This window comes from Carlito syrichta, unplaced genomic scaffold, assembly GCF_000164805.1.
Source record: "Carlito syrichta isolate Samal-C Ts95f unplaced genomic scaffold, Tarsius_syrichta-2.0.1 Scaffold315119, whole genome shotgun sequence".
In the NCBI taxonomy this organism is placed as follows: domain Eukaryota; kingdom Metazoa; phylum Chordata; class Mammalia; order Primates; family Tarsiidae; genus Carlito; species Carlito syrichta.
In genome coordinates this window covers 450,292-461,600 of record NW_007259215.1, presented here as the reverse complement: position 1 = coordinate 461,600, position 11,309 = coordinate 450,292, and the positions used below count along the sequence as shown (strand labels likewise).

General features: G+C 48.6%; 1 protein-coding gene across 1 annotated transcript in view; it reads right to left on the bottom strand.

Annotated features, from left to right (window-relative positions):
• Window positions 1-11,309, bottom strand: part of DFNA5 (DFNA5, deafness associated tumor suppressor) — a 75,599-nt gene that overhangs the window by 11,220 nt on the left and 53,070 nt on the right. The window contains exons 6-8 of the mRNA XM_008072327.2: window positions 6,395-6,559; window positions 3,499-3,626; window positions 1,123-1,318 (exon numbers count right to left, since the gene is read on the bottom strand). Of these exons, the coding sequence (XP_008070518.1) occupies window positions 1,123-1,318; window positions 3,499-3,626; window positions 6,395-6,559 (489 nt within the window). The remainder of the gene's footprint in view (window positions 1-1,122; window positions 1,319-3,498; window positions 3,627-6,394; window positions 6,560-11,309) is intronic.

Here is an 11,309-nt window from a genome sequence, read left to right as displayed (position 1 = left end):
TACAGCAGAAAGAAAGAAAGAAAGAAAGAAAGAAAGAAAGAAAGAAAGAAAGAAAGAAAGAAAGAAGGAGAGAGAGAAAGAAGGAGAGAGAGAAAGACTTTGTGCCCTGACTTATATCACCTTGAAGGGAAGTTGTGGGTACTAGGAGGCTAGGCCATCCTTCGCGAGATGGCGGCTTCCTGACACCACAGGCCCCCCCCACTTGGCGAGTTCTGGATGAGAGGTGTGGAGAGGTGCAGGACTGCTCCATAATAGCTGGTGGCCACTCTCCTGGGAGGATACTCTGGAACTGGTATGGACACTGTGGGCTGCTGGGCCCTGCCACAGCTCTGCCTCCCAGCCTAGTGCCCAGGAAGGCTAGGTGCTCTCCACAGCCTCCTCACCCCAGACAGCAACACCGCCTTCCACCCGCGGGTAGGGAATAACACATTTGCAAAGAGGGATGAGAGGATCAGAAGGCCTGAAACACAGGGGAGAGCAGCTGCCAGTGAAAGCTGCTGCCACTCAGCTCGCTGTACTTAGGGCGATGTTTTCCTTTGTTGGCGAGGGTTGCCCATGGGTGGCCTTCCCTGGGGAGGAAGGAGACACACCCTCCGAGAGAGTGGGGGAGGCTCATGGTAGGTGGCAAGGTCTCCTTCACACTCAAGTCTGTGGTCTTCCATTAGTCTCCCACCTCTTTTTCTTTTGAGTCAGGGTCTAATTGTCACCCAGGCTGGAATGCAGTGGCATGATCATGGCATACCGCAGCCTCCACCTCCTGGATTCAGGATTCCACCTCAGCCTCCCAAGTAGCTAGTACTACAGGTACATGCCACCACACCCAGCTAATTTTTTAAATTTTTTATAGAGACGAGGTCTTGCTTTGTTGCCCAGGCTGTTCTCAAGCTCCTGGGCTCAAGTGAGCCTCCTGTTTTGACCTCCCAGAGTGCTAGGGTTACAGGTGTGAGCCTCTGCTCCTGGCCAGTCTCCCATCTCTTATCCTCCCTGTACCAGAAAAGAGGGGCCCGTATGTATCAAATCTTCCACAATTATCACCATTTCTGTGTCCTCAGTAGACAAAGCAATTTTAAAGGGACAGCAGCCATTCCTTTTTATTGTCTTCTTTTTTTTTTTTCTCCATACCTGCTAGGGCACTGACCAAGAAGTAGGCTGTGGCAAAGAGCTTCTGGTTGCTGACAGCATCCTCGGGGCCCGGACACCCACCATGAACCCTGCAGCCCACCAGCTGCAGGAAGGCTGTGAGGTCCTGCTGCTGCTGGGGCCTCAGCTCCCCAAGCACCGCCGATGGGGATAACAGGCCGCTGACCATGTCATCACACTGCAGGGCAGGGGAAAGAGAGGAGAGACGGTCATGACCTGGAGACCAAGCAGTACAGGTAGAGCCTGCCGCACACCACCACACAGGCCCCTGCCTGCCCACCCCTTCCAAGGAAAGCCAGACACCGAGCTCTTCTCTTGGTTTTAAAATAACCAAAACTTCCTCCCAAAGAGACAGTTAGCCAAGCCTTGCCTAAGTACTATTTGTTCACAGACAGCAGAGGAGGCACATGGAAACTGTTGGATAGAAACTTCCAGACCAGGGCAGGGCTTGTCAGGTCCCACCAGAGACCGGAAACAAGTGATTACATGTGCAACAGGGAAGGGGAACATAAAAGTATTGTCCCATCATGGTTCTCAAGCTTTTTTTTTTCTAAAGAGACTAGGTTTTTAAGAGATTGATCTTGTACTCCTGAACTCAAGCAATCCTCTCATCTCAGCCTCCCAAAGTGTTGGGATTACAGACATGAGTTCCTGCACCCAGCCATGGTTCTCAAGCTTTAAGCTTGGCACTCCAACCCCCCACCACATTCCCACAGGGTGCTGAGCAGTCTTATCCAGCCCCTGTGGGCCAGCGAGTTGTGACACCCAACCAATTAGACTCCCTCCATAGCCTCCATGTCCACACCTGCTCAAGCCTGCTCCCTCACCCACCCTCCCCTCTACAGGCAGCTTACTGCTCCAGCATCTGACAGGGCAGCTGATGCAGTCTCTGCAGGGTGCTGGCCTGACATTTTCCTCTTGGAAGGAGTTATTTTCTGAAGGAAAAGTCAATGGGCTTTTTGAAACACTGTGCTCTCTCTGGGGCCAAGTGCCACATTACATCGTCCAGAATGCAGAAGTGTCTAGGATGGGTGGACTATTTCAACAGGTTTCATCCCTGGGAACCAGGCTCTAATCCCAAGAGGAAAATACGACTGCTCCCTGGAAGCCCAAAGAGCATCAAATCAGTTATTCAAACTCCCTATGTAACAGAAAAACAAAGGACAAAAAACAATACTATAGTAGAAATTAGACTTGTGAAGCCTCAGCCTTCTGGGAAGGAGAACACAGCCTCTGTGTGGGACAGAGTGCCAGCAGTGGGTGTGTCCACTTGCACAACTAAGGGTTAAGGAACTTGGCCTCCCCAAGAAACCCTTCTGCTGCAAGACAGAAAAATGCAGAGGCCTATTTGTCTCTGTTCTAGGTAGGACAGGCTGACTTATTGGACTCTGCCACACAAGCCCCTTGAAGGGGGTTGAATAGTGGCCTCCCTCCCAAAATATATGTCTACCTGGAACCTCAGAATGTGACTTCAGTCTTTGCAAGGTAATTAAAGTAAGGATCTTGAGATCATCCCAGATTGGAATGGACCTTGAATTCAGTGGCAGTGTCCTTATAAGACACAGAAGGGATGATACAAAGGCGTGCACAGGGCAAGACAGTGTGAAGACAGAGGAGGCTAGGGTGACACTGCCACAAGCCAGGGAGTGCCAGGACTCACCAGATGCGAGGGGGGATGAGGCAGGGTTCTCCCCCCGGACCCTCCAGAGGGAGTAATAGCCGTGATTTTGGACTTCTGGCCTTTAGGACTATGAGAAAACACATTTCTGTTGCTTTAAGCCCCGGGTTTCTAGGAATGTGTTGAGGCAGCCCCAGAAACTAGCACATCCCTCTATTCCTTACATCAGCTACCTGTCTGCTATTAGAAAACTAAGGCCTGAGCTGGGCACGGTGGCTCAAGCCTGTAATCCCAGCACTTTGGGAGGCTGAGGTGGGAGAATAGCTTGCGAACAGGAGTTCGAAACCAGCCTGGGCAACATAGCAAGACCTCATCTCTATGAAAAATAAAAAATAAAAAATTAACCAGGCATAGTAGCATGAGCTTATAATCTCAGCTACTTGGGAGGCTGAGATGGAAGGATCACCTGAGCCCAGGAGGTCCAGGCTGTGGTAGCCATGATCACGCCACTACACTCTAACCTGGGCAACATAGTGAAACCCTGACTCAAAAAAGAAAAAAAGAAAACTAAGGACCAGAGAGTCAGAAAGAAAAGAGATAAGCTTTGGGGTTAGAAGGAGGTGGGGAAACCTTTAACACAATTCTATCCTGGTTCAAAGCCTTGTCCCAAGAGGTCTAGCCCATCTACGTTTCCAGAAAACCTGGGTGAAAACACTGCCTTGAAATGTCTCTGGTCTCACCACTAGTTCCAGGGCCATGAGTAATTCATCATCAAACAGGGCCGCCTGGAGGATGTCGCTCAAAGCTGTCTGCTGCTGCTCTGGCAGCTCCACGAAGGGGTGGAAGTTCCTCTCCAAGAGCAAGGACGCTGTGAAAACAGAGCATACCCGTCTCATGACTGCTGTGCGTGTCTCATGACACAGCCGGCACCTCCTGCTTTTCATAGCTAAGCGTCATCAGCTCTTTTATAGATATCTCCAGCTGCAAAGCCAGTCATGGAACTCGGAAGTAAACATCAAGTTAGACAGCACCCTGCATATTTTTCAATAAACAGTCAAACTACTGCCAGAAGGGAGAGAAGGAGGGAGGGAGGAAGGAGGGAGGGAGTTGAGGAGGAGGGAGGGAGGGACAGGAGAAAAGAGGGAGGGAAGGGGGAGAAGGAGGAAAAGAAGGGGGGAAGAAGGGAGGGAATGGGGAGGGAGGGAAGGAAGAAGGGAAGTGGACAAAGAGGTAGGGGGAGGGATAGAGGGAGGGAAGGAGAGAGGGAAGAGGGAAGGGGGGAAGGAGCGGAGGGGGAGAGGGCAAGAGGAAAGCCAAGTTTTGTATGACAGGCTTCACTTTTCTCCGATGACTCACTGAACATTAATTAAGGCTAATCAATTATTGTCTGGAAAAGTCATTTCGTGTCCTCTTTAGGATGACTTCTGCAAATTATCAAAGCTGAGTTACTAAACGTAAGTCAGTACTTCTACAATGTTTCAGAGTCACACAAATTCCAAAACGTAGTTTTTCATGTCCTCTCCTGTACTACTCTGCAGATTCTGTATCTTTTAATGTTTTAGGCCCGGGTTTTAAAGGGGCCGGCCTCCTCTTCTCCTGGCAAACACCACTTCTACTCTCTCCTTCCTGGCACATCCTCAACTGTCCTGAGTCTCATTAGATGGAGTCGCTCACACCTGCAGGGTGCATAGGACCCCCCCCCTCCCCGAGAATTCGCTTTCCTTTCTTTTCTTTCCCTTTTTTATTTTTAACATAGTCAAAAGCTCCCAATAAACTAAGCCCAGTAGAGATTTTCAACAAATATTTGATAAGGCAATGCTTTCATATGCATAAATGCACACTATACAATACATAAATGCACACAAATATGTAAGTGTATACTAACACATACATGCACATTAATATATAAATGCACGCTAATACGTTAGGTGCACACTGATACATAAATCCACACTGATGCATAAGTGAACAATATACATAAGCGCACACTAATATTTAAGTGTACACAAATATGTAAATGCACACTAATGCGTAGGTGCACACTAATACATAAACATACACTAGTATGTACGTGTACACTAACATGTAAATGCACCACCTGTGTGAATGGAGAACCCCAGCAAACAGCTATAGGAAGCCCCGTAGAGGGAAACATAGCCTCGTAACCACAGATTCAAAAACTCCCACACAGCTAGGTCTTCAGCTCCAGCCTGAAGAGATGAGCTGTCCTGGTGGGTATGGACTCTGAGGGTGCAAAGGCCAGAAGCTCCCACCCTATTCGTGCCTGGCACTCCTGGCTCCCTGATGTCCCTGACTGACCAGAACCTCCAACTTGTAGGGCGGGCCTGTGGTGTGGGGAAGGATGTGACAGGAAAGCTATTACACGGCACTGTCTCTTTACTTCCTTGTGGTGGCCACTGTGCTGTGGTTCTACCCACAATACCATTCGTTTTGGGTTTTTTGTTTGTTTGTTTTAAGTCAGAGTCTCACTCTGTCACTCAGCTGGAGTACAGTGGCATGATCCTAGCTCACGGTAGCCTCAACTTCCCACCCGCCTCAGCCTCCCCAGTAGCAGGGACTATAGGTGAACACCACCATGCTCAGCGAATTTTTTTTTTTTTTTGGTAGAGACAAGGTCTCGCTATGTTGTCCAGGCTGATTTCAAACACCTGGGCTCAAGTGATCCTCTCACCTCAGCCTCCCAACTCGGCCTCCTAACATGCAAGGATTACAAGCGTGAGCCACCATGCCCAGCTATGATAATGTCCTTGAAGTGGCAGCCAAAATCACACCGAATTATCCACCACAAGAAGCCAGGATGGGGCAGCCTTATGTTAGGATTGGGCCTCTGTTGTCATTTCTTTGGACACTGACATTTTTGCTACACAGACACAAGCATCTTCTGGTCGGGGACTCCTTGAGGCTCCATGGATGAGTCTCTCTTCCCACCCTCCCAGTCAGAGCTTATCTCGCTTTCTTCCATGCTCTTGTCCTAAGCTCTTACTTCCTTGTTTCTCTGTTTTCTTGCCTATCTCCTCCTTCTACTATAAACTGCATCCCCATGCCCTAGCACAAATAAACCGACTTTGTAAAACACAACATGCCGTGAGGGACAAGAGGAAAGAAAGCACATCCCGGGCACAGCTCTGCTTCCTCCTTGGCACCATGCAGCCTGTGCCATGTGGATCAGGAACTCCCAGGAGAGCATCCTGCAAGGCTGACAAAGCATCACTGGCCTTGGCAATGAAGCCCAGGAGTATAATGACACAGATGCGAAACTTGGGTTCTCCATCCTTGCTGTTGACAAGCTATTCTTAGTCAGCAGGGGGTTTCCATGGTTATAAGGAAAGTAAAAATGCCAGGTCCTGGAAGCTTCGCTCCTCAGTTTTCCACCCTGCCCCATGCAGGGGCTTTCTCCCCACCCTTCATCGAAACACAGCACCCACACTCTGGGGCTCCCTAAGATCCTACCAAGGTGACTCCTGCTGAGTGGACCAGGACTCCATAGCTCTACCCTTTCTCTTTTCACATGCCTTCTGTGAGTCTCTAAGGGGTCACGGATCCTGAGGCCACCTCCCCTCTTGGGATACAGGGCTCAACTAGTCTTCTACTGCCCGCCCACCCTGTTGGCAATACCTTGCTTTAAAACACGCAGCGGCGCATCCTGGGAGGATGTCCCTTGCCCGGCATCTGGCATGTCCACGAACACAAAATCTCGTAAGGCCATGGGGTCCAGGTAGACAGAGTCAAGTCTCTTCTCATGTTCGAAGCCACCATTCTTCCCTTGGAGAAGGCAGAATTCTGTAGCACAGGAGAAAAGGACAAGCCAGACACAGGGTCAGCCAGGCCATGCTGGTACAACTTAGACCAGACTTCATCTGACTCAGGATGGAGCAGAAGACACATTTACCTTCTTTCCCATAAAATCCAATTCCCACACACATGTGCTCCTTGGCCAAAAACCCAGCCACTTCCTAAAAAGACAGGAGAAATGGGTTTTCTTAACATAAAATCTCTCTAGTGTGTACTCTCTGGACAAAAAGGATACAATCTTTAAAATACTGGAAATATTTTCTTATCCTGATTCGAACAAACCAACTCTAAACAGACAAATGAAACCCACCCTGTATAAAACACTGGGAAAATCTGAACACTGATAATATCAAAGAACGATTGTCAATATATTTGGGTGTGCAAGTAGTTACATGGTTATGTTTTTAAGTGCCTTAACTTTTATTTGTTAATAAATAGAATACACAGAAAAAAAAAGAAGTACTGATGTCTGCAATTATATAAAGAAATATCACAAGTATTTTGTTGAGTGAAAAAAGCCAGACACAAAAAGAGTACGTTCTATGTGAATCCATTTACATGAAGGCAAAACTAGTCTTTAAAAAAAAAAAGAAGCCTTATCATTGAAAGGTACTGAAATACTGATAAATGAAATAATATAATGCCTTAGGTTTGCTTCAAAATTATCCAGTGGGAGAGGAAGGAGGTGGGTAAGTTATTGATGGAACATAAAGTGCCTTCATTATTGAAAGCTGGATGCTGGGTACACGGGGGTTCACTATATTATTTTCTCTACGTTTAAACATGTGAAAATTTCCATAATAAAAAGTTTTTGTTTGAATTACAAAAAGAGAAATGTTTCCTCAAACACTTCCATATTTTTTCCCCATATTTTCATTTATTTATTTATTGAGTCACAACTAACACACTACAGCCTCAATTTCCTGGGTTTCACCATGCATGGCTAATTTTTGTAGAGACCAGGTCTTGCTATGCTGTCCAGGCTGGTCTCAAACTCCTGGGTTCAAGCAATTCTCTTGCCTCGGCCTCCCAAAATGCTAGGGTTACAGGCATGAGCCATTGTGCCTGTCAAATACTTCCATATTTGAGAACCCAGCTAAGATATCTAAATTGTGGGTAAAAATGAAACTAACCATTATGATGTCCTTGTTAAGCAGATAACAGCAAGTGAATGCAAGAATTTTTGTTTCTATTTAATGATTTGTGTACTTAAGCAACGACTACAGAATAAAAACATGACTGAGCCTAGTATTTGCATGAAATGTGGAAGGCAGGGGTATCAGCATATATTTTCACTGCTTGTGGGTACCCATGATGCTTGTAAAGATAGGATGGCTATCTACAGACAAATGGAACAGCCCTTGGTTTACTCAACCAACCATGTTCACTGGTGTCTAGGGGTCCCCACCCCTCCACCCTTAGAACTTATGTGCTGAGAACCAGCACATGGTCACGACTTTGCTCTCTGTGGACAGGGGCCACTACCACTCATACAGGGACCAACTGGCATTTTAGGGGTCCACAGCACCCCCAACGCTCTCACCTTCACCCACACACGGCCCCTGAAGGCGCTGCCAGTTCCTTCATTCTTTCTCATCATCCCTTCCCATGCATCCAGCAAATACGCAATGACCCCTGCTCTGCCAGGCCCTGCACCAACGGCCATACACACAAAAGGACCACAACCAGGCCTTAACAATAAGAGTAAAGACAGCATCAACCCAGGCTGAAGCCACAGTGGCAGACGGATGTTGTGGAAGGGAGAGCTCTCTCCTTCTACCCATTCTAGGCTGAGGCCTGATAACAATGAACACTGTTGTCATTAACAAGAGAAAAGCATGCAAATTTATTTAGTATCAGTTTTACATGACACGGCAGTCTTCAGAAGAAAATAAAGACCCAAAGAAACAGTGAAATCTGAATATTTTCATGCCAGGTTTAAGGAGTGGTTTGATGGAAAATAAGTTGGGCGTGGTGGCAAGTGCCTGTAGTCCTAACTACTTAAGAGGCTAAGGCAAAAAGATTGCCTGAGCCTAGGAAGTCGAGTCTGAGGTGAGCCACGATGGTGCCATTGCACTCCAGCCTGGGCAACAGTGAGACCCCAGCTCAAAACCAAAAAAAAAGTCTGAGGCAGACCTGGGCTTGCTGGCCCATGCTTATAGTTCCAGTTACTTGGGAGACTGAGGTGGAAGGATCCCTTGAGAGCCAGGAGTTCGAGGCTGCTGTGGGGAAGTATGACAGGACAAGGAATGTGGCCACATGGTAATTAGCTGGGTACCTTAGCAGGCCGGCTTGTGCAGCTTCTATGTTCCTATGCCTTCAGAGACAAAGCTCCCGGGTATGAGGGCACCTCTCACCTGAGAGTCTGTGACCTGCTTCAGAAGAAGGTTAAAAAATCCTGGTCAGACACAGTGGCTCACACTTGTAATTCCAGCACTTTGGGAGGCCAAGGCAGGAGAATGGCTTGAGCCCAGGAGTTTGAGACCAATCTGGCCAACATAGCGAGACTTCCTCTCTACAAAACAATTTAAAAATGAGCTGGACATGGTGGCATGCTCCCGTAGTCCCAGCTACTCGGGAGGCTGAGGGAGAAGGATCGCCCGAGCCCAGGAGGTCAAGGCTGCACTCCAACCTGAGCGACAGAGTGAGTCAAAGAAAAAAAGAAAAAGGAAAAATAAAAGAAAATCTTTCTTCCTGCTTTGAGGAGACGGGTAAGGGAAAGGTCACAGTGACCTTCCTGCTTCTGCCATTTTCTCATCTTTCATGTTAAGATATTTCCAGGTCACGTGTCCTAAATGCCATCACAGGGAAAGAGAACCCAAAAAGGTTTCTTGGGCGAAGAAGCATCCAAGCAGCCTCCTAAGGGTTCAGTGAGAGCCAAAGAGGCAGGGCACGTGCTCCAGAGGAAGGCAGCGTGGGCACAGGGCTCAGGAACAAGAGAAGGACCAGCATGAGCCTGAAGGTGGGTTGACTTTGGCAAGATCATTGGGCTGGGGGCACCACACAAGGGCCAGCCCACAATGAACTTAAGGTGCAGGCTTTGTTCTTGGGACACAGGGAGCCACAGAAGAGTGCTGGAGCAGGAGAGTGAAATGATCTGATTTTTTTTTTTTTAAATAGTCACATTAGCTATACTGCTAGGATGGAACAGACAGCAAAGAGTCTGAGGCAGACCTGGGCGTGGTGACTGACGCCTGCAATCCCAGCACTTTGGGAGACTGAGGCAAGAGGATTGCTTGAGCTCAGGAGTTTAAGACCAGTCTAGGCAACATAGAGAGACCTAATCTCTACAAAAAATTAAAAAAAAAAAATAAATTAGGCGTGGTGGCATGTGCCTGTAGTCCTAACTACTTGAGAGGCTAAGGCAGAGGATGTCGAGGCTGAGGTAAGCCATGACAGTGCCACTGTACTGCAGCCTGGGTGACAGTGAGACCCCCATCTCAAAAAAAAAAAAAAGTCTGGGGCAAACCTGAGCATGGAGGCAAATGCCTGTAGTTTCAACTACTTGGGAGACTGAGGCAGGAGGATCCCTTGAGAACCAGGAGCTCAAGGCTGCAGTAAGGGCAACAGAGCCAGACCTCATCACTAAGGGATGCCAGCGGGAGATGGTGTTGGAGGCATTGGGCCTGCGGAGACGGGGGCAGTGTGGGAAACACAGGTGCTCACCCAGGTATCCAACTGGAAACTCATGCTGAAAAGACACTGGCAAATCCCAAGTTAAACAAAAGTGCAAGGCTAAAGTTCAAGTTGTACAAAAGGGTGTTTCTGATCAGCCATGAGTGTCTCCAGAGAGGAGGGCTGGGGAGTGAAGGGGTAAGTCACCTCAGCTGATGGGGCTGGACTTCTCAAGACAACCAGGATCTCTGTCAAATGCGGCCCCACCAGGAAGGTAGGAGGAGAGGGCAGCAGCTTCTCAAAGGCCCTTCCAGCCCCTGCAGGTTTATGTTTATGAAGCTGCATCAGAATATTCTGTGGCAAGAGCGACAGAAAACAGGTGGGCAAAAAAAGAAAGGAAATGCAGAACTGGTTTAAAACCAGGCAATGAGTCACCCAGAATGACGGCTGGACTGCCAAGTTGCAGAGGCATTGCCCTCGGCAGTGGGAAAGGGCCGTGGGCAACCTCCTAGGCCAGGTGAGGGAAGGGGGCCAAAGAAAGGGCCAAGACATCCCCAGGGAACTTCTTCTCAGCAGCACAAAGAGGAATTTATTTTAAAGACAGTAGAAACAAGCAAAGATAAAAAGCTTGAAACTGAAATGCAAGCAGGAGCACAGGGGGGTGCCAGACCAGGCTGTGTTTGTCAAATCCCCATGGGGGTGGGAAGAGGTTACCCAGAAACAGTGGGCCACTCCAACAGAGCTGTGTGCAGGACAGAGCCTGGTCACCTCCTGGGACAAACAGGAAGAAGCTCACATGGAGACTACCACCTAGAGTGGCAGCCAGGGCCTGAGCCCTGCCACTGATGGTCCTCAGAGCTCTTATGGGATGCATGCCAAGATTTCAAAGGCCAGCCGGACTTGGTGGCTCAGCCTGTAATCCTGCGCCTTTGGGAGGCTGAGGTGAGTGGATTGCCTGAGCCTGCGGGTTCCGAGACCCGCCTGGGCAGCGAGACATCATCTCTACAATAAATCAAAAAATCAGCCAGGCATGGTAGCGCACGCCTGTAGTTCCAGCTGCTCGGAAGGCTGGGGTGGAAGGATCACCAGAGCCCAGCAGGTCGAGGCTGCAGTGGCCGGAAGC